Consider the following 19,305-nt stretch of genomic DNA (forward strand, 5'->3'; position numbering starts at 1 on the left):
ATTATTTTTTATGAGATTGAGATACATGAACATTAAATTCCATTTCAATCGTTAATGCAAAATATAATTTACCAACAATCCAATTTCGCACTTGAAAATACTCAACTAAGCTTATGCCCAATGAGATGAATCTTGAAATATGATAAACAAACCTATCGTTGGTAAAACATTATGGAAAAATATTTTGATTACAATAAAAAAAGACTTTATTATAAAGAAATGAGTGATAACAATATTTATATAAGATTAGACTGAGTTAGGATCTTGTTCAGTTGATTCACGCTCAAATAACATTAAATACCCATCATCATCTCCATAGTATTTAGGAATTCTTTCATGTATCTTGAACATGTTCTTAGTGTATATCTTTTGCGCATTTTCGTTGCTGACTTTCACATGAAGGGTAACTTTTCGACATTCGTTGAGCTTATCCATTCCAAATTTGAACAATTTACTACCATATCCTTTGGATCGATAGTCTGACAAGATTCCAAAGCTATAAACGTAACCGCATTTAATTCCGTTTTCCTCAGAGAAACGAATAGTCATTTCCCCTATAATAACCCCATCTAGTAAAGCGAGAAATCCTACAAATTCCTTTGCATTTGCAACTTTGATATAATATTGTAGGGAAAAAGTTCTTTGGAAGCACTTCAAGTCGAGGCGCATCAGCTGCTGATAATTTTGAAGATTTACTTGTTCGAATACTACATCGCAATTGCCCATGATTATTTATTGTTTATGAAAAATTACCATCTGATTTATTTTATTTCAAAAATTTGAATGGAATTTATAAATTCTGCCATTCAAATTTATTCATCGAAAGAACTGCATATCATTACTAATATTTTAATCCCACGTCTCTATCCTATATGGTATGAAGCTGGACTACTCAAAATTAACTATTTATGATTACAATTAGTGAATTCAATAGATTTCTATTTCTTAAAACTTCTCAAACTTCGAATGGAACAATTATCAGAGCTAGTAGGCTACAATTCAAATTATTAAGTAATAATGTAATGATGCCTAATAGATAAAGTTATCATACATTATAAAACTAGAATTTTGTTTAATTACACTGCAAGGATTTGTTTGATTAGTGCCACTAATATAAGATTTTTGAATCAGATAGCAAATAGCAAGGATTTGTTACATTCTTTGTAATCACTCAATATGCTATATGACATAGTTAATCAGCAATCATTTTCAATGCTATGTGGCACCACTAAGCTGCTTTTTAAAAGAATACTCTTGTGAAATCTTTTTATTTTTTTACCACAAATATTGTCACTTTTTGGGAATTATACTAACCTTTGAATATTATACTCAAATACGCATAGATATTGTATTTTCAAAATGCTGGAGAAAGTCAATTGTCACTTTTTTCATATTTCTAATCTGAAATGGATCTGGAGGTGAGATTTTATTTTAGAACATTAAACAAATAATAAAAACAAATGGAAAATAGGATCCCAAAAAAAATCGGATATGAAAGGTGACGAAATTAGAATGTCTCATAATCCATATAATCAGCCCTTAATATCTGATAATACATACGCAAATGGAAATCCTCAGCAACCATATCAGGGAGGACAGCAATATGCCGCTCCACAACAATATCCTCCACCACCAGGATATCAGCAACCCCCACCACAAGCCTCTGGTCAAGGATATTCCTATGATCCATACCACATTCAGTACAATCCAAATGTTACAGTTCAGGATTGGAAGAACGTTCCAAATGATCAATCTCAATACTCCTACTACTGGTCTCAGCCAGATAGTTTCCAGCCAGAAACATTTGCTAGAAACACTCAGCCAGAGAAATCAAAGAAGCAATGGAACGATCTTTTCTGGAATATCTTCTTCTGGGTCAACTTCGTAGCCACAATTGCCTTGGCTGCATTCATTGGCTATTCCGTTTACAAGAATGTCAATGACAAATCAAGAAATTCTGCAGAAGACAAAGAAGAAATGACAAAACAAACTTTCATGAGAGATTTCGGAATTGGTGTCGGTGTTGGCGTTGCTCTTAACATTATTCACTTCGTTTACGCTTCATATGCTCCACTTATTTACATCAAACTCGGACTTTGGATCGGTGTCATCTTAGCTGTCATATTGGCTCTCATTCCATACTTCGCATTCAAGGTTTACTACTTCTTCATCTACCCAGCCTTCTTCTTAATCATCTCCATCGTTGTTTTCTGCATGATGTACAGATACATTCCATTCTCTGCCGCTGTTCTTCAGAAGACATGCTGGATTATCCGCCACTACCCATCCATCATCATGATTTGCATCTTCCAGTTCTTCCTTAACATCATCATCTGCTCAATCTTCTCTGTTCTTGTTGTTGGCATTGCCTACCTCAAGTGGAGCTACGCCATCTACGTTTACGTACTTTTCTCCTTCTACTGGACAATTACGACCCTCGGATACGTTATTTACATGACAGGAGCCGGCCTTGCTTCATCATGGTACTTCCTTTACGACACACCATACTTCCCAAGACATCCAACATGGGAATCCTTCAAGAGAGCAATGACAACATCTTTCGGATCTGCTTCTCTCGCTGGTTTCTTACTTGCTGTCGTTGAAACACTCAAGGCAATCATCGAACAGAGAACAGACGATATCTTTACAGCCATTTTCCAGTGCATCGCCCTTTGCATCCTTTCTTGCCTTGAATGCTTGATCAAATGGCTCAACAGGTACGCTCTTATCTACTGCGCTACATTCGGTGTTCCTTACGTCGAAGCTTGCAGACGTTGGGCTGAACTTTCCTGCAAGAAATTCGCTGATGTCATCTTATCCGGATGCTGCATCTCAAAGGCCGTCGGATTCAACATGTTCACATTCATCATTGGAGGTGGCCTCGTCGGTTTCGGACTTGGTTACATGTTCGACGCAAAAGGATACTATATTCACGCAATTGCCACTTGTGTCATCGCATTCTTCCTCACAGTTTGCGGATTCGGTGTTCTTGAGCAGCCACTCCTTACAATTTCTGATACAATCATCGTTTGCTTCGCTGAATGCCCAGAAAGACTTTCAACATCAGCTCACGACCTTTACGATGCAATGTGCGAGGCTTACGGAAGCAACTTGAGATACAATGCTGGAAAGTTGCAAAAGAAACAAAACAAAAAGAAATAAATTAATTTTTTAATTTTTTATTATCAAGTAAAAAAGGAAGTTTATTTTTATTTAAATCAAATAGTTTGTTCTTATTTTAATGATTTAAATTTCATTTCATTGAGAATTTGATAAAAATTTTATTATGATTTTTATCATTATGACAATACACTTAAATTAAGTTTGATAAGATGATGTTTTAATCCAAATGCATCAATTGTCATATATAAATTCTTAAAATTTATTTTAAAAATTCAAGTCAAAAGAGATAAATGTTATGATCTATTTGATTGAAAATAGATAAAATGATTATGTTGGTTCATATTAGATCAATCATCCAACTTTAGATTAATTTCCAAATCTTCAAAAAAGTGACATTTTTCAAAAATCAATACGATTATTTTCAAATCAAACTGATTGCATAATGACAATATCATTATTAAATTATATAATATTAATAATATATGTTATAAACATGTGTTTATTCTAATCTATTTTATTTTGAACAAATTCAATTTTTCAATTTTTAATGAAAATAAATTAAAATATGATTTTAAAATTCCAAATCCGCCGGGTCAAAGCTCAATGAGTTCAATTCATCGAAAATGAATTGAAATTCATATGACTCAGGAATTGTTAAATCAAGCACTTGATCTTCTTTTTTGGTATTGGCTGTAGATTTGTTCTTTCTCCTAGTTGAATATGCTTCCATGCAGAGATTATAAACATTTTCTCTGGATGCATTTCGCCTCATTAATTTTCGATACTGAGATTTTAGACTAACATCAGTTCTGTTGTGCATTAATGAAGCAATCTTTCTCCATTTCTTTCCCAATTCCTCAACTTTGACAAGAAGAAAATGATTTTCTTCCGGCGTAAAATCTTTTTTGTTGATTCTATTGTCAAGATAGTTAGTCCAGCGATCTTTGCATTGCCTTGGATTTCTCGAAATCATCTGCTGTGCTATATAATTCCAGTTTATATCCCTTTTTCGTGGAAAGAACTTCACAAGATCGCTGAGTTTACGATCTTCTTCTGGGGTGAATGGATTCTTTGAGCTTTTACTGGTCTTTTCAATAAATATGAACTCCATCTATATTAATTCTGAATTTTATCGGCAATTTTGATATAATAAAAATTGAATGATAGTAAAAACGAATGTATTTTATATGAAGATTATTTGTACTACAAAGGTTGATTGAAATGGTTAGATATGATCCAATTAGCTTTTCATTGAAATTTTTCTTGATTTGAATTAAATATGCCGATAATTCTCAGAATTGATTTTTGAATAGTTTTGAATAATATATTGATTCTTTTGATGGCTCTAATAATTATTCGCCATTTAGTTCAAGCAAATCCTTTTTACATTAAATTAGAATAATGCAGATAATACATGATATCAAGCCAATGCTGTTTTTTTAATCTTTCAGTCAAATTTCACAACAAAACGCAAAATTAAATGAATAACAAAAGATTGGCTACAAAATAGCTTGTATACTGGATTAGATCATTTATATCTTATATCCTTTTATGGAAAATTATTTTTTAGAAAAAAATAATCTCCGCCAAGATGATGTTAAATGAATTCCATATGCTAATATATACATTTAATTGATTCAAAATTGCTATATTTTATAATTCAATCATAACGTTTTATAATAAAAAAATGATAAAAATACAAAAATTGAACCATAGAGCATTAAATATAATTCACAACATGCAGTGTTAAATGATTAATTATGTTATATCCCCAAGAGTTCATCTAATCTATATCAATATCAAAAATCATTGTAATCTCAGCATTAATGGATCCTTTCAATAAACATGCATGAATGTAGTGAATACCCTTGCTATTAAGACAAAGCCGATATTTGAGATTATAAAAAATTTTTTATGAAATAAAGTCGTATTTGAATTTTATAAAGTTTGATATATTTACTTGTATAGATCAAATCCCTGCAAGAAATTGAGGTTAGTAAACTATTCAATTTTTGTGAGAAAAACTTTTTTGGACAGAAAAATAAAATGTTAATAATTGTTCTTATAGTCAAATCGATACTGTTGTAAACAGAAATTCATCAAAAGTGACACCTCAGAAAAGCTAAAATATTGAATTTTTGGAACTTTTGATAGAGCACGTTTTTAAATATTAATTAAAGTAAATGTATATTTTGTAAAGATTCTTTTTAATAAAAAAATAAAATTTTGAAGAAGAACACAAAATCTTCTGAAAAATAATATCACATAAACTCATATTATTTTCTAATATATAACTATTTTATATAAAAATCAAATTCAATGATCTTAAAAGCGAAGGATAAACCTCAAAATATTACGATAATGAGTGGAATATAATGCTTATCTATCATAAAACCATATGAAATATCAATTTTTGCTTTACGCCTATTCCCACTCATTATATTCGTAAATTTTGAGGTTTATCCTTCGCTTTTAAGATCATTGAATTTGATTTTTATATAAAATAGTTATATATTAGAAAATAATATGAGTTTATGTGATATTATTTTTCAGAAGATTTCATTCTATATGCCTATGAAAAGTACTCTCAAAACTAACTTTTCCTAATTATAATTAAATCTAGAATATTGTATTATGCTTAGTATTATTTCATTTTTCTCATTCAATTTAGAATTTACAAATGTCAAAAAATTGAGAGCTGTCACTTTTGATGAATTTCTGTTTATTACAATACATTTTAAAAATTATAACGATAGATATGACCATTGTGAAATTTATTCGAAAATAAGATATTCCCATTTGCTTGATGAATCTCCGTAATGTCTTAAATTTGAATATGAATTTTCAAATTATTTTTTTATGCAACAGTCTTGGGTTTTTGCTCTGTCCTTAGGAATACCATACATAATCATTGTAACGATATGGTCTATCATCCTAAAGCGGTATTTCAAATGGCGCCCGTTCCTCTTTTCGAGTTTTGTAATTTCTAATTATATTAAGCAGCCAAAAGGCACTTGCAAGTACATACTCTTCATCACTTTATGGTGGGCATTCTTCTCATTACCATTTATTATTCCAATCATATATGCAGGCATTTTACATTCTAAATTCCAAAATGTTATTTTGGATATATCAGTAGCCATTGTTCCTTTTGTTCTTACATCACTTCTTTTCCTATACAAAAACTTCAAGAATAACGGATTTAAAGTCGGATTTACATCAAAGTTAATGGTCCCACTCGTATTAGTTTTAATTATTGCATTAAACTCAGTAACATCATATTTATACAAAGAAGATCAATGGGAAGCATTCGGATACTTACTAATGTGCCCATCTCTTCTTGTTTACGCATTCGCTCTCGCGATATCAAGAGCCAGAATCAATTATGATACGGCAAACGACTTAATTACAAGCGAAGAAGCACGAAACGAGTTCTCAAAAGACATTACAGACAAGAAATTCAATAAATGGCTTGTCGGAAGCCACAAAATGAAGTGGTGGTGCCTTATTGTCTTCATTGTCTTATCAGCAGGCTTTAATGCAGCGTTTTACGGTATATTTAGAAATACAGAGACATTAATGACAGCAGCCGCTTCAGTTTGCATTGATTATTTAATTTTAATCAGACAATACTTTCTTAAAAACCAATTACAAACGATGAACTTACTCATTGGAGCATACATAGTCAAGACAATAGTGATTTCCATTGGTCCGAAGTATTGGTTGTTTAGTCACTCATTATATCTCAGTATTTTCGGTTGTTTTTGCTTAGTTAGGTTCCTTCATTGGTTGTTTATCATGTTATCATGCGGATGCAACAAAAAGAGAATAAGATCCGAAAAAATCAACGATGAAATCAAAGAAAGACTGGAGAAAGTCACTCCAGAAGGCAGAAGACCTTCATCATTAGAAGCATTAACAAGTATTATCTCATTTATTCTCACAGCAGGCCTTGCAGCCCTTGTTTTATTCAAATTTGCAGATAAATCTACCGAAAAAATCTTCGATAGAGAGCAGAAAGTAGTTTACGTAATGATGTTAGTGTTTGCTATTGCAGTATCTCTATGTCTTGCCTCTCTAATTTGTGCTTTTAACACTAGAGGTCGATTAAATTTTGTAATGTTGTTATCTTTCTTACTCGGATATGGTGCAACGATTGTATTCTTACTGTTTTACAAGGAGATCCACATGGAAGTCATAGAAGTTGTAGTAATTTTCTTAATAATCTTTTTAATAACTGACGGATTCATTGTTTTAATGCTGACCTTCGAAAATGGCTTCAACTTCAAGAAAGGAAGTCATGCCGTCATCAGACTTTACTTGTTTGGCTTCCTTTTAGTCGCAGACATGATAAGTTTAATTGTGTTGCCGATTGTTAAGCAAAAAAGTGTCATTGGTGTCACTTTTGTATTAGGTTTATTATCTGTTTATTCCTTCTTTGGATTTTCCCATTACTTTGTTACACCGACATACAAATGGGATGTGCAAATTAACTTTGTTTTGTTTGTTTTCTTTTACGGCGGTTTTTGTGGTAGTTTTGTCGGTTTGAAATTGACAAAAGTTTGCTACTATTTAATCGTCATTGGAGTAGTGTTTGTTGTATACGGATTTGTCTTTATTTGGACCTATAGAAACAAGTTTTATTTCACAAAAGGTCCTTTAATTTTGTCACTTTTATCTTCAGCCATTTTTACTGGCTTAAGTTTTGCCTTGTTTTTGAAGACAGAATATCAAATGCTTGGTGCAACTTTATCTGAATTATTCTTATTAGTTTTTTGTGCATCACTTTTCTTCTTCGCTATGACAACTAATTTATGGAGATTTAATTGGCTTTCTATTTTATCAATTGTTTTATTTATTGCTTTATCTATTATAGAGATTTATTTCATTGTTAAATACAACTCAGACTCTTATTTCGTTTATACTATTATATCTATTGTTCTTGGTTTGTTAACAATAAGTTTGACATTGATGTATACTTTGATTAACACAGAAACACAAGTTTTAGTTTTTACAAACTTTTTCTTCCCTTGCAGAAGATATACTGATGGTTCTCTTTACAAAACTAGATCGTTTACTATTAGTTTATCTACTTTCGTTTTCGTTGTATGGTTCTGGGGATTGATGGGTTTAGTTCACAACAAAAATAATTTGTTCGCTTTGGTTTGTATGAATGGCGGTTTTTATTTGTCAATTTTCTTTTCAATTTATTTGTTATTGGATCTCGACAAAAAGTGCTTTTTCGCGTTGAACTATATCTCTAAAAGCACTATTCTGCATGCATTGGCTAAGGCAATGAGAGCGGCTGGTGTCGGATCTGACTTCACTTCTGAAAAGTGTCAAAATAGGACAGATTTGAATGAATTGATAAAAAGTGAGAAAATTAATAGACATATCAATTCATGCTTAAGCCATTTCATCTCTGCTTTGAAAGCGCAGATTTACATTTCTTCAGAAATGGCTTTCGATATTTGCAAACAAAAACTTTTCAATATTTTGAAACGTGACAAAAATAATGATGTCACTTTTCTTGCAACGAAAGATTTCAGTCCAGAGCACAGAAACATCATTTGTGAGATATATCTTAAGCTTTCAGGAAGATCATCTGTTACTCTCCCTGAAAATGAATATATTTTGAGTATAAATTCCACTGTAAACAAAGTTAATACGAAAACACAGTGGAAAAATGTTCAAAAATATATAGAATTGAAAAGTGAGATAAAAGGAATGGTTGATAACCTGAAGAATAACACGAAATACGTTGATGATGACTTCCATCCTACGAAAAGAATTGAAGAAAGCATTAAATTACTTGATAATTGTCAATGGGAAAGAGCTGAAAAAAAATTTAAAGGAAGAGAATTTGAAAAAACGTGCCAGCCAAATGAAATTGTTCAAGGATATTTCGGAGATTGTTATTTAGTTACTAGTTTGTCAAGTATTTGCCAAAACTCAAGAATTATTAAGAATTTGTTTTATAAATCTGAATTGGCGGTAAGTAATGGAGTTTCTTGTGTTTCTTTCAATGCAATGGATACGAATCTTTATGTATTAGTTGATACTATGATTCCTGTTTCTAAAGAAGGAAAACCAAAAATGGTTTCTCCTTTGAATGAAAATTCTCCTTGGTGGTTTTGCATGGTTGAAAAAACTTTCTGTAAATTAGTTGGCTCTTTATCAGAGAGTGAAGGTGGAGCTCCATCAAATGCTTTGTATAGATTAGTTGGTGGCTATCCGATGGTTATAGAATTGAACACTTTAGATGTAAGAGAAAAATTTAAATCTGGAGCTTTGTTCGACCAAATAAATGAAATTTTCATGAATGGAGGTTATTTGGTTTCCGGAAGTATGGAAGGAAATAATTCAAGTGTAAAACATGGAATCGTTCAAGGGCATGCTTATAATATTTTAGATGTTGTTGATTATAGAGGCATCAAATTATTGAAATTGAGAAATCCATGGGGAAAGACAGAATGGAATGGAGATTGGTCTGATGACAGTGATTTATGGGATAGATATCCAGCAGTAAAGAATAGATGCAAATTCGAAAAAGCTGATGATGGAATGTTCTGGATTTCATTTAATGATTTCGTTGATAATTATTCTAGTGTTTATTGCTTGATTCCTCCAAATTCCCTGCCTAGATACAGATGTATCATCAAAAACAAACTGAAACCAGGAAATTTGGATGGTTCTAAACCAGTAACAAATACTCCTCCTGCAGACAATTTGTGCCAATACATAATGAGAGTCCATAAATCATCTAAATTCATGATTTGTTTGGAAAGAACTGGACCTGGAATTGGAACATGGGTCTACGCAATGAAAACTAATACTCCTGTGAAGAAGATTTCTTCTGGATCGAAATACAGGAATGAAGCTGTTCCATTGAATGTTGCTGTCCATTCATTTGAGTGGACATTGGAACAAGGAGACTGGGTTTTCTTCGTGTGCAGAAATAAGATTGATGAACCTTCTGATTACGTCTTGAGTTTGTACTCGAATTCAAGCTTTGAAGTGACTTCTTTGATCAACGGAGAAGGTGCTTCAATCAAAATGAAGACTGAAAAGACAAATTGATATTGATATTTCCTAATGTTGTTTATTTGTTTTTTATATAAATTTTTCCATATTATTTTGTTTTATAAATTGATATATTTTCATTATCCAATGGATATCAATTGTGAATTTCTCTTGATAATATTTTACCTGCAATATGAGATCGGTAGCTTTATATTATGATTACATTTGATTCATACAATAAAGAGTTAAACTTTAAGAGATGAATCATATCTATTTAATAATGAAAAAAAGAATTGTTTCCTTGATGAAGCACTGATTTGAAAACATTCTTCTAAAGAATATCACCTTACAAACTTGATGCGGAAAATAGAAAATATTACTATAGATTGATTATACATATGAGTGAAATGGATTTATATGTATATTATTCGGGACTTAAATATTTCGAAAATAGAAGATAAAATGCATTTTTAATATCAAGATTTCTTAAACAGCATTACTAATGGCAATAAATTAAAATCCCTAAAATTGACTGTTCTATCTTGGTTATCAACAAATTTACAGATATATATGAAGCAATTGTTATTGATCGTGGTAACATTTGGGTTCTCACCTGTAAAAAATTCAGGAGTGGCAATATTTTCATAATAATGAGACCAAATGCGAGAAGCATCGTATCCTCCATGGAAATATTGTTCATATTTGAATGGATTAAATAAGCAATGAATACAATGATCTGTTACCGCAATAAGAAAATAAATTGTGAGAAAAATCTACGATTATTTTTAATTCAAACTGATATTCGATTTTGAACGCATTTTCCATTGAGATAAAAGCTTCAACATCTCAGCAAAATGTGATTTTTGACTAAACGATGTTTTTAAGTGCAGAAAACACTTAATAAATTAAATGACATTGATAATTCGATGATTGTCATATAAAATTTCACTTCACTTTGAATATAAAAAGGTGACATTATGTCGAAGAAAACTCCTAGTCCTAAGTCTAAAACGCAAAAATCAGGCCCTGAAATCAAAGAAAAAATAGTCACTATATCCCCGACGAAAGATTCGTCGGAAAAAAGAATCAAAAAAGCAACAAAATTTTTGCAAAATAATGAAAACTTTGTATTTCCTGCGTATAGAGCTGAAACTGGTTTCAGTGCTACATTTAGTATGCTTTCTACCTCAAATTCATCCATAAATGCAGATAAAACAAAATTTGATAATACGTTAGTTGAAGAAATCTCAGAGAAACGCAATAAAAAGAATAGAAGTTCGTCCATGTCGCCAAACAAAGTTCAACTTAGTCTAGAACTTACAAATCAACACACAATTATTTCTGAATCCTCTGAGGAAGAAGAAGGTATAGAAGCAGAAGAAAATGGATTAAAAATAGGTGGTGTTATATCTCTCATACAAAACTCAGAAAATAATACACAAGAATTTATTGGACTCGATTCAACACAAATCGAAAAGAATACCGCTAACAAAACAAATGAAGATAATTCAACAGTAAAGTCTTTTCCGAATTCACCAGAAAAAAGTCATGAATCCGCATTAATTTTTGTTCCCATAGAAACACCACAGAAAAAGCATAAAGTAATGACCAAAATCACTCTTCATCTTTCACCTAACTACTCCAAGGTGATTGCTGCAATAAGAAACTTATTTGAAGATACTTCTAGAAATGGAGAACACGTAGAGATTGGAAGAGCGATGACAAAAGAACCAAGACGTCATTTCTTAATATATTTGACATCTCCTACAGAATTATCTGGTGTTTATGTTGTTAAGAAAAATCAATTAAATTTAATTTACGGAAATGGGCCTTCGGAAATTCAATTTGCAGATATCAAATCCTATTTTGTTCATAATGTAGAATCTAAGATCATGGAAAAGTGTATTGAAGTTCCTTATGTTCCTACTGATGCCTGTATAGCCTTTTTGATTTAATTATTAGTTCAATATATGTTTGTTATTGTTATAAAAATGTAATATCATATTAATTTTTAATTTATTTACTCGCATCAAAATTTGATTGAATTTATCCAAATAAAAGAACCAGACCATTCTAAATAGATTTGCATATCGCTTATTCTTATATAGACCAAAAGGAAATATAATGAGTCCATAAGAATTTTTTCGATCAAAATAAAACAATTCACATTCAAATTGATACAAAAATGGAGAGAAGAATCAGTGCAATAATTTCTGAAATGAATAGCCGAACATGAGAACTCAAATTAAAATTGAGCCTAGATTGAAAAAAGAAATCGAGTAAGACCTTATTTCAAAGAATATGTATCTAAATTTGAGTTATATTCTTAAGGAGGATGAGGTTTTTTCGGTTATCTGTTTATTTTTTGAGAGCTTGAATTGAAAATTCAAAGTTCATTAAACTTTATTTGTTTTCATTAGACTGAGAGTGATGCCATTGTTTAAATCTCAGTTTGCAATTCATTGGAATACCTCGAGATTACTAGCCATAAATATTTGCATAAATATCCTTCAGACAAAAATATAAAATTTAAAATGAAAAAGCAATTCAAAATTATCGCATATGTCCAAAGAAATGATCAAAAAAGTGTTCCATCCATCTATTTTTTATTATCTATTATACATTTGAGACAAATTATAAAATATTACAGCCCAGAGAGATTTCGATTAATACTTATAGCATAAAGAAATAATTTAATATCATATTGCTTTAAAATATCCCATAATATACATTATTCAAAAAAAATTTAAAAAATAATGCTTATGATTATTAATGAATGATAATTCGATTCATTGTATATGGATATTATTATGACTTAATTATTACTTGAGGATTTTTAAATATTGATTTAATATTTTAAAATCCTAGAAGAAAGTGAAAATGACAAAAACTCCGTTAAAAACTAAATATTTATTCAACAAGATAATACATAATAATCAAAACATCAATGATAATTGAGTAATTGTTTGACGTCTAAAAAATTAATATAGCAATCAGACATTGACTCATTCAAAATTTTCTTGCTTGAATTCCTTGTAAGAATTGGTAAAATCAAATCCCAGTTTTCTGTGAACCAGCAAAATAATGCTTGTCGATTTCTTCTCGCTAATCTATCCATTGTGATTCCCAGCTCTTGTTCCAACTTTGCAGCACGCGATAAAAGAGAAACTGCAGTAACATTATGTCCATAGAGTCCTTTTAAATAATCTGTTACATATTCAACTTTTCCAGCAAGGCCGTGTAATCGAGTCATAACTTGCTCATAATCTTTCATGCTTTGAGAAGTTGTTCTTTTGCTTTTGTTTTGGGGTGGGATTGTTTCTATGGATGTTGACATAAACACAATAATTTTTTAACAATTAATTTTGTATGCTTTACATAGTGTTATATTCGGATTTTCAAATATTTACATTTTATACTCTATTCAAATATTTTTGAGTTCTGTTTTGAGTTGTTCAAATAATGTTATGTATATTACTGTTTTGATTTAAAAATGCCGAATTATACGTTTTTGTTATATTTTTGACGTGCATTGAAAATCCTAAAAATTTGAATTATAATATTCTCGAATTTTTGATGTTGAACAATTCGATTATACTCACAACTGTTGTAAACAGAAATTCATCAAAAGTGACACCTCAGAAAAGCTAAAATATTGAATTTTTGGAATTTTTGATAGAGCACGTTTTTAAATATTAATTAAAGTAAATGTATATTTTGTAAATATTCTTTTTAATAAAAAAATAAAATTTTGAAGAAGAACACAAAATCTTCTGAAAAATAATATCACATAAACCCATATTATTTTCTAATATATAACTATTTTATATAAAAATCAAATTCAATGATCTTAAAAGCGAAGGATAAACGAGTAGGGGTAATTTTAGCTAAAAGTGACACGCCTGTAAAAATGACACACCCGTGAAAGGTGTGATTACCGATCGGTAATTTCGACAGTTTAGAATTTAAAATTTTTTATGGAACTGTTGCGAGTTTCATAAAGAATTTAAGGAATATATGTTGCATGCTAAGTTCAGTCAACGATAGGAATTGAGGGGAAATTAATCGTCGAGGAAGTACGATTATGTAAAGTAAAAAATGTTGTGGGATTTTTAATATTGTATATAATTTTATAATAAAATTTTTGTGAGACATTTTAAGAAGCACATATAATTTTTTGAATTTAAAAATTAAAGTAGTGTTGAATGAATTTATTGATTAATTTAATACGGATATTTCTCAAAATTAATCAAAAATAGGTTTTCAGAGAACTTTTGAGATATCTTTTCAAAATGTCTTTTTGAAAATATATAAGTATTATATCAAATTGAAAAAAGGTATTTATCAAAATTCTAAATTCTTAATAAAAAATAACTTTTCAGAGGATTGTGATTTTGAAAGCATGAGTAATAAGTAAAAAATATCTACGATTTTAATGAGGGAATTGTTCCTTATGAGGTATACATTATAACATATTACCTCATAAGGAACAATTCCCTCTTGATAGCTGGGAAACTTTCTCTGAATAACTTATCATTTGGAGAAAGTTTCCCAGTATTATTAGAAAACTAAAAGGCTGTGAGGCACTAATATATAATCAGTGCCTCATAGCCTTTAGTTTCTTATTAAAACGAGAAAACTTGTTCGAAATGATAAACAATTTCGAACAAGTTTTCTCGTTTTAAGGAGGGAATTGTTCCTTATGAGGTATACAGTATGAATATATTCATAAGAACAATTCCCTCTTGATAGCTGGGAAACTTTCTCTGAATAACTTATCATTTGGACAGGAAAAGTGACACTTTACATGGCAAAAAATAGAGCCTTACTTTTGAGATACTTGAGATTGAAACTGAATCTTATGAGGCGGTGATCTTGAATCACTACCTCATAAGGTTCAGTTTCATATAAAATTTGTTGCAATTTGTTATTCTTTTGCAATTATTTCTTATAAGATTTTACATCTTTTAGCGGGGAATGTTTGTTATTATGTATATATTATAAATATCTACACGATAACGAACATTCCTCGCTAAATTGCTGAGAAACTTTGAGGAAATGTCGAACAATTTCCTCAAAGTTTCTCAGATTTATATAGATCACTAGAGTCCCTAGGCACTGATTCTGGTTCAGTACCTAGGAGGCTCTAGTTCTCTAACGAACTGATAAAATGTTTTTAAATTTTTGGATATTGCTACCTGTGAAGCACTGACTTCAAGTCAGTACCTCACAGGTAGCAATTACATTGAAAGATGGAGAAACTTTGTCCGAATGTTAAACTATTCGGACAAAGTTTCTCACATTTGTAGTGGAGATGGAAGGCTTTGAGGTATATTGTATTAATATACCCCAAAGCCTTCCATCTCCACTTGAAAGTGTCCAAACTTTGGGTTAATCTTTGCAATTAACCCAAAGTTTGGACACTTTCTAGAAGGAATTGGAGGGTAAGAGATATACATTCATATGGTATATCTCTTACCCTCCAATTCCTTCTTAAAATGGGAGAAACTTTGTCCGAATGTTAAACTATTCGGACAAAGTTTCTCCCATTTTTTGAAGGAATTGGAGGCTATGAGATACTGATGCAATGTCAGTAACTCATGGCTTCCAATTCCTTCCTAAAACTCATAAAAGTGGACATTACATGCATATAAAATTTGACATGTAAAGTCCACTTTTTGTGAGCGGGGATTTGACTCCGTCAAATCCCTTTTTCGTTTACGAGAAAGCCAAATTCTCTCAAAAAGTTAAGTAGGACCAATTTTTTATAAAAAAAATCCAATTTCATTATGAATGTTAATTAATTTATATAATTATTGAATAAAAAATTTTCTTTGAGATTATGAAAAGTTCTTTGAAAAGTTATTTTTTCTCATTTTTAAATATTGTATTAGCCTATTTATTTATAATCCAAATTAAATAACTTTAAATTCAATATTTAAAGAATAATTTTGAAGGAATTGAGTTACTTCCCCCGACGATAAAATTGAGAGGTTTACATTTTGACCGAACTTAGCATGCAACATATAAGCAAAGATTTGAATCAAAATCTTAGACCTAAGCCGCTCGATTCGCTCGCGGCTTCCGCGAATTACAGATCAGCAAAGATTTGAATCAAAATCTTCGAACTAAGCCGATCGCTTCGCTCGCGGCTTTCTTTATTATTTTAAATTTGCATATTTCCATCAAAAGTTCATAAGGTAAAAAATTTTGTTTATTTTTACGAGTAGGTGCCAAAAGTGCTTACTCTTAAACAACCGTCGGATTTCCGGGTGAAATCGTGACACACTTTCGTCTTTCGTAGGCAGTGGTGGTTGTTACAAAAGGTAACTTCGAATGTAGCGTGAAATCTGCAAAAAAAATTCTGAAATTTGAATGGAGAACACAAAAATTGAATAGTTTACGTCAATAAAAAAGAGAAAAATGAAGCCAATGTGTCTCGAACCTAGGACTTAGAGCAGCAATCCCACTGTTTATCCCATTACATATTACACTACATGCATCTCTCACCTCAGTGAATGAGATCAACTATATGATAACTTTTTCCCCATTATATTCTTGTTGAAAAGTGACAAATAGCAACTTTGACCCTCTCTCTTATTTTTACTAAGAAAAAAAGGTTTTTGATAATAAATTTATTTTATTTCGAAAAAGTAGCAATAATCGTAAAAGGGTATTGATAGGCTTGCTAAAGTAACTAATTTTAGCTGTCAAATACTTTTGTATTTTGAGTTAGTATACAAGTCTCGTGTACTGAGGCACTGCGTTCCTCAGTACGCAATACTTGTGAATTTGACACTTTACAAAACCGTTAACGTATATTTTACAACACAAACGACAACACTAATTTAACCTTAAATATTTATAAAGCCGCCAACCACTTCACCTTACTACTGTAAAAATAAACGTTCTCACTTACAAAAGTATTGCAACTCTTCCCATTGCTGTGCTTCACACAATAGTTCATATTCTTCAGTATCGCTGCTGTCGCTCCAATCGTCAGAGTCAAAGTCACTGTCAAAATGAATGTTAGTAAGTTTTGACAAAGCTAATGAAACACGTTTACCGTTTGTATCGTATGCTTGTATAAACTTTCCATTCTTCATTCCTTCATAAACGCTCAAACTAACTTTACCCTTTCTCCCTCGTATCTGATAGAATGTATTTTCACGAGGAACGAAGAACAAATTCTTGAACTCATGACTGTTGTAGTTTGTTATCTCAATAGTTTTCGTCATTACATCCAAATAAAAATTTTCAGTAAAAATAAAACTAATGTTAAAATTTCTCATAACATAAACGTTCTCATTGCTTTATAACTCTCTTCCTTTCTCCAACTCTTCTAACTTCTTCTTAAGTTCAGCAATGTTGTCCTCATGAAGTTTAATCTTCCTTAATATACCTTCTTTATCTAATGGTTGCTTTATCTTTCTAAACTGAACTCTACCATCCTTCATAGTATGAATGTAAAAACCTTCTGGAATAGTTCCTGATTTAATGTATTCTACCAAAAACTTTTGTTTCATTGCTTCAGTGACTTTAGTCGTCATTTCAATCAAAGGTGAAGCTAGCACAACGATAATGGATTTCATGACTTTTTAGTATTTCATGCAATCTTAACAGATAGCCTTACAAGTACTTCCAGTGTCCCTAGCTGTCCCTCCTTTTTATATAACTCCATGACATTTATAATCTCGCGAAACTTAACAGGTAGCATAACAGATTAAAATCAGATGAGGTTTTGAACCAAAATTTCTAAGCAACGTTGTCAAGGATTTTGAGGAACTAGGGACAGAGTGTGGCAAAGTCCAAGATTTAATTTATCTTCATCTGTTTCATCAGCTATCTCATCTAATATGCCAATATTTTATTCATAACTCGTGGCAAACCCACTAACTTTCATTATGTTCATCTGCATGCTTCATCTGATAGAAAGTATGACTTTCATTATTTCCAGAACTTAATGAAAACTACTAGGGACAGAGACCATGGCAAAGTTTATGACTTTCATTATTTCCAGAACTTAATGAAAACTACTAGGGACAGAGACCATGGCAAAGTTCATGATTTAATTCATTCTCTCACTAACAACAAACACATACTCCAACACTAACATCAAGTACTAACTTCAGCACAAATGACAAACACTAACAACAAACACAAACTCCAACACTAACAACAAAAATAAATGTCCTCACTTCTTAACAAAGTAATATGTGCTTCTTACACCACCATAGCTCAAACGTTTCTTTTCAAACATCGATTGAAACTTATTTTGAGCCATTGGCTTTAGTCTCTTTTTCTTCAAATACGCCAAGAAATCTTCTTCACATCTTTTCACTTCATAGCCTTCTTTAAACTCCTCCTTGTTAAGTTCTATGAAATCCTTTATAACATTCTTTGTTGCATTGGCTTCTTCACGAACGACATCATGAACTATTTCATCATTGCATTCATGTATGACCTCCTCACTGTTCTCATGAACTATTTCAACACTGTTCTCATGAACGACCTCCTTACTGTCTTTCATAAGCGTTTCAAAGTCTCCTTTACTCATTACTTCAATCTCATGCTGTTCACAGTAGTACTTAAACTCACTGTATATGTCTTTGTTGTATGTTATATTGCTTCCCATGTACTCCATGAATTTTTCAAGTACTTCCTCATAATTCACTGTTTCTTTCTTTCCACGACCTTCTAATATCATACTTGCTTCGTAAATATAACTTCTTGCAGAACCGTCTCGCTTTCTACTTCTCTTCACAAATTCTCTCATCTTGCCCAAATACATTTGAACTACATGCAAAGAATTCATTCTCCTTCGCAAATTCTTTATATCTTTGTAGCACTCTGTACAATTCCATCCGGATACAAACTTTTCATAGAACTCCTCGTAAAACATTTGGTAAGGTGTTTTGTTCATTTCGATGAGTTCTTGTTTAGCCCTGGTGAATGGTATCTTCCTTACATCAAATTCACTTAAATCTTTCTTCATGAAGTACGTCAGTAAGTTTGAATAAAACTCTTCATTAAAGCTTTCAATGAGATTTGAGAAATATTCGTAATTTCCTTTGTATCTGCTGCTTACGTCAATGACAACAAATCTTCTGTCGTCTTTGTCAATCTTTACTGAGTTGAAGTTGTTAGATATCATGATGA

General features: G+C 31.1%; 8 protein-coding genes across 8 annotated transcripts, besides 9 other annotated features; 3 read left to right on the forward strand and 5 right to left on the reverse strand.

The window, feature by feature from the left end:
* Window positions 1–47: 47 nt before the first annotated feature.
* Window positions 48–883, reverse strand: TVAGG3_0770460 (peptide alpha-N-acetyltransferase protein; the record flags this gene model as incomplete). Its single annotated transcript, XM_001584073.1, has 1 exon — window positions 247–726. The coding sequence occupies one exon, from the start codon at window positions 724–726 to the stop codon at window positions 247–249; it is 480 nt and encodes a 159-aa protein (XP_001584123.1).
* A 617-nt stretch (window positions 884–1,500) lies between these two features.
* TVAGG3_0770470 (choline transmembrane transporter protein) lies at window positions 1,501–3,223 on the forward strand (the record flags this gene model as incomplete). The annotated part of the gene is made up of 1 exon (XM_001584072.2): window positions 1,513–3,162. One exon carries the CDS (start codon window positions 1,513–1,515, stop codon window positions 3,160–3,162), a length of 1,650 nt encoding a protein of 549 aa, XP_001584122.1.
* A 471-nt stretch (window positions 3,224–3,694) lies between these two features.
* Window positions 3,695–4,234, reverse strand: TVAGG3_0770480 (RNA polymerase II transcription regulator recruiting protein; the record flags this gene model as incomplete). The annotated part of the gene is made up of 1 exon (XM_001584071.1): window positions 3,695–4,234. One exon carries the CDS (start codon window positions 4,232–4,234, stop codon window positions 3,695–3,697), a length of 540 nt encoding a protein of 179 aa, XP_001584121.1.
* A 969-nt stretch (window positions 4,235–5,203) lies between these two features.
* Window positions 5,204–5,241: a mobile genetic element.
* A 573-nt stretch (window positions 5,242–5,814) lies between these two features.
* Window positions 5,815–5,851: a mobile genetic element.
* A 3-nt stretch (window positions 5,852–5,854) lies between these two features.
* On the forward strand, window positions 5,855–10,266 carry TVAGG3_0770510 (calcium-dependent cysteine-type endopeptidase protein; the record flags this gene model as incomplete). The annotated part of the gene is made up of 1 exon (XM_001584070.1): window positions 5,983–10,203. The coding sequence occupies one exon, from the start codon at window positions 5,983–5,985 to the stop codon at window positions 10,201–10,203; it is 4,221 nt and encodes a 1,406-aa protein (XP_001584120.1).
* Window positions 10,267–10,775: 509 nt separating this feature from the next.
* Window positions 10,776–12,206, forward strand: TVAGG3_0770520 (CKK domain domain-containing protein; the record flags this gene model as incomplete). Its single annotated transcript, XM_001584069.1, has 1 exon — window positions 11,124–12,101. The coding sequence occupies one exon, from the start codon at window positions 11,124–11,126 to the stop codon at window positions 12,099–12,101; it is 978 nt and encodes a 325-aa protein (XP_001584119.1).
* A 379-nt stretch (window positions 12,207–12,585) lies between these two features.
* TVAGG3_0770530 (uncharacterized protein) lies at window positions 12,586–13,490 on the reverse strand (the record flags this gene model as incomplete). The annotated part of the gene is made up of 1 exon (XM_001584068.1): window positions 13,091–13,420. The coding sequence occupies one exon, from the start codon at window positions 13,418–13,420 to the stop codon at window positions 13,091–13,093; it is 330 nt and encodes a 109-aa protein (XP_001584118.1).
* A 261-nt stretch (window positions 13,491–13,751) lies between these two features.
* Window positions 13,752–13,789: a mobile genetic element.
* A 226-nt stretch (window positions 13,790–14,015) lies between these two features.
* Window positions 14,016–14,164: a mobile genetic element.
* A 418-nt stretch (window positions 14,165–14,582) lies between these two features.
* Window positions 14,583–14,918: a mobile genetic element.
* A 20-nt stretch (window positions 14,919–14,938) lies between these two features.
* Window positions 14,939–15,872: a mobile genetic element.
* A 296-nt stretch (window positions 15,873–16,168) lies between these two features.
* Window positions 16,169–16,367: a mobile genetic element.
* A 376-nt stretch (window positions 16,368–16,743) lies between these two features.
* Window positions 16,744–16,877: a mobile genetic element.
* A 582-nt stretch (window positions 16,878–17,459) lies between these two features.
* On the reverse strand, window positions 17,460–17,738 carry TVAGG3_0770600 (uncharacterized protein; the record flags this gene model as incomplete). Its single annotated transcript, XM_001584067.1, has 1 exon — window positions 17,460–17,738. The coding sequence occupies one exon, from the start codon at window positions 17,736–17,738 to the stop codon at window positions 17,460–17,462; it is 279 nt and encodes a 92-aa protein (XP_001584117.1).
* Window positions 17,739–18,340: 602 nt separating this feature from the next.
* Window positions 18,341–18,790, reverse strand: TVAGG3_0770610 (uncharacterized protein; the record flags this gene model as incomplete). Its single annotated transcript, XM_051245956.1, has 1 exon — window positions 18,341–18,790. The coding sequence occupies one exon, from the start codon at window positions 18,788–18,790 to the stop codon at window positions 18,341–18,343; it is 450 nt and encodes a 149-aa protein (XP_051092543.1).
* A 36-nt stretch (window positions 18,791–18,826) lies between these two features.
* Window positions 18,827–19,305: part of a mobile genetic element that runs on past the window's edge.

Source organism: Trichomonas vaginalis, chromosome III (genome assembly GCF_026262505.1).
Source record: "Trichomonas vaginalis G3 chromosome III, whole genome shotgun sequence".
NCBI classification, from domain to species: domain Eukaryota; phylum Parabasalia; order Trichomonadida; family Trichomonadidae; genus Trichomonas; species Trichomonas vaginalis.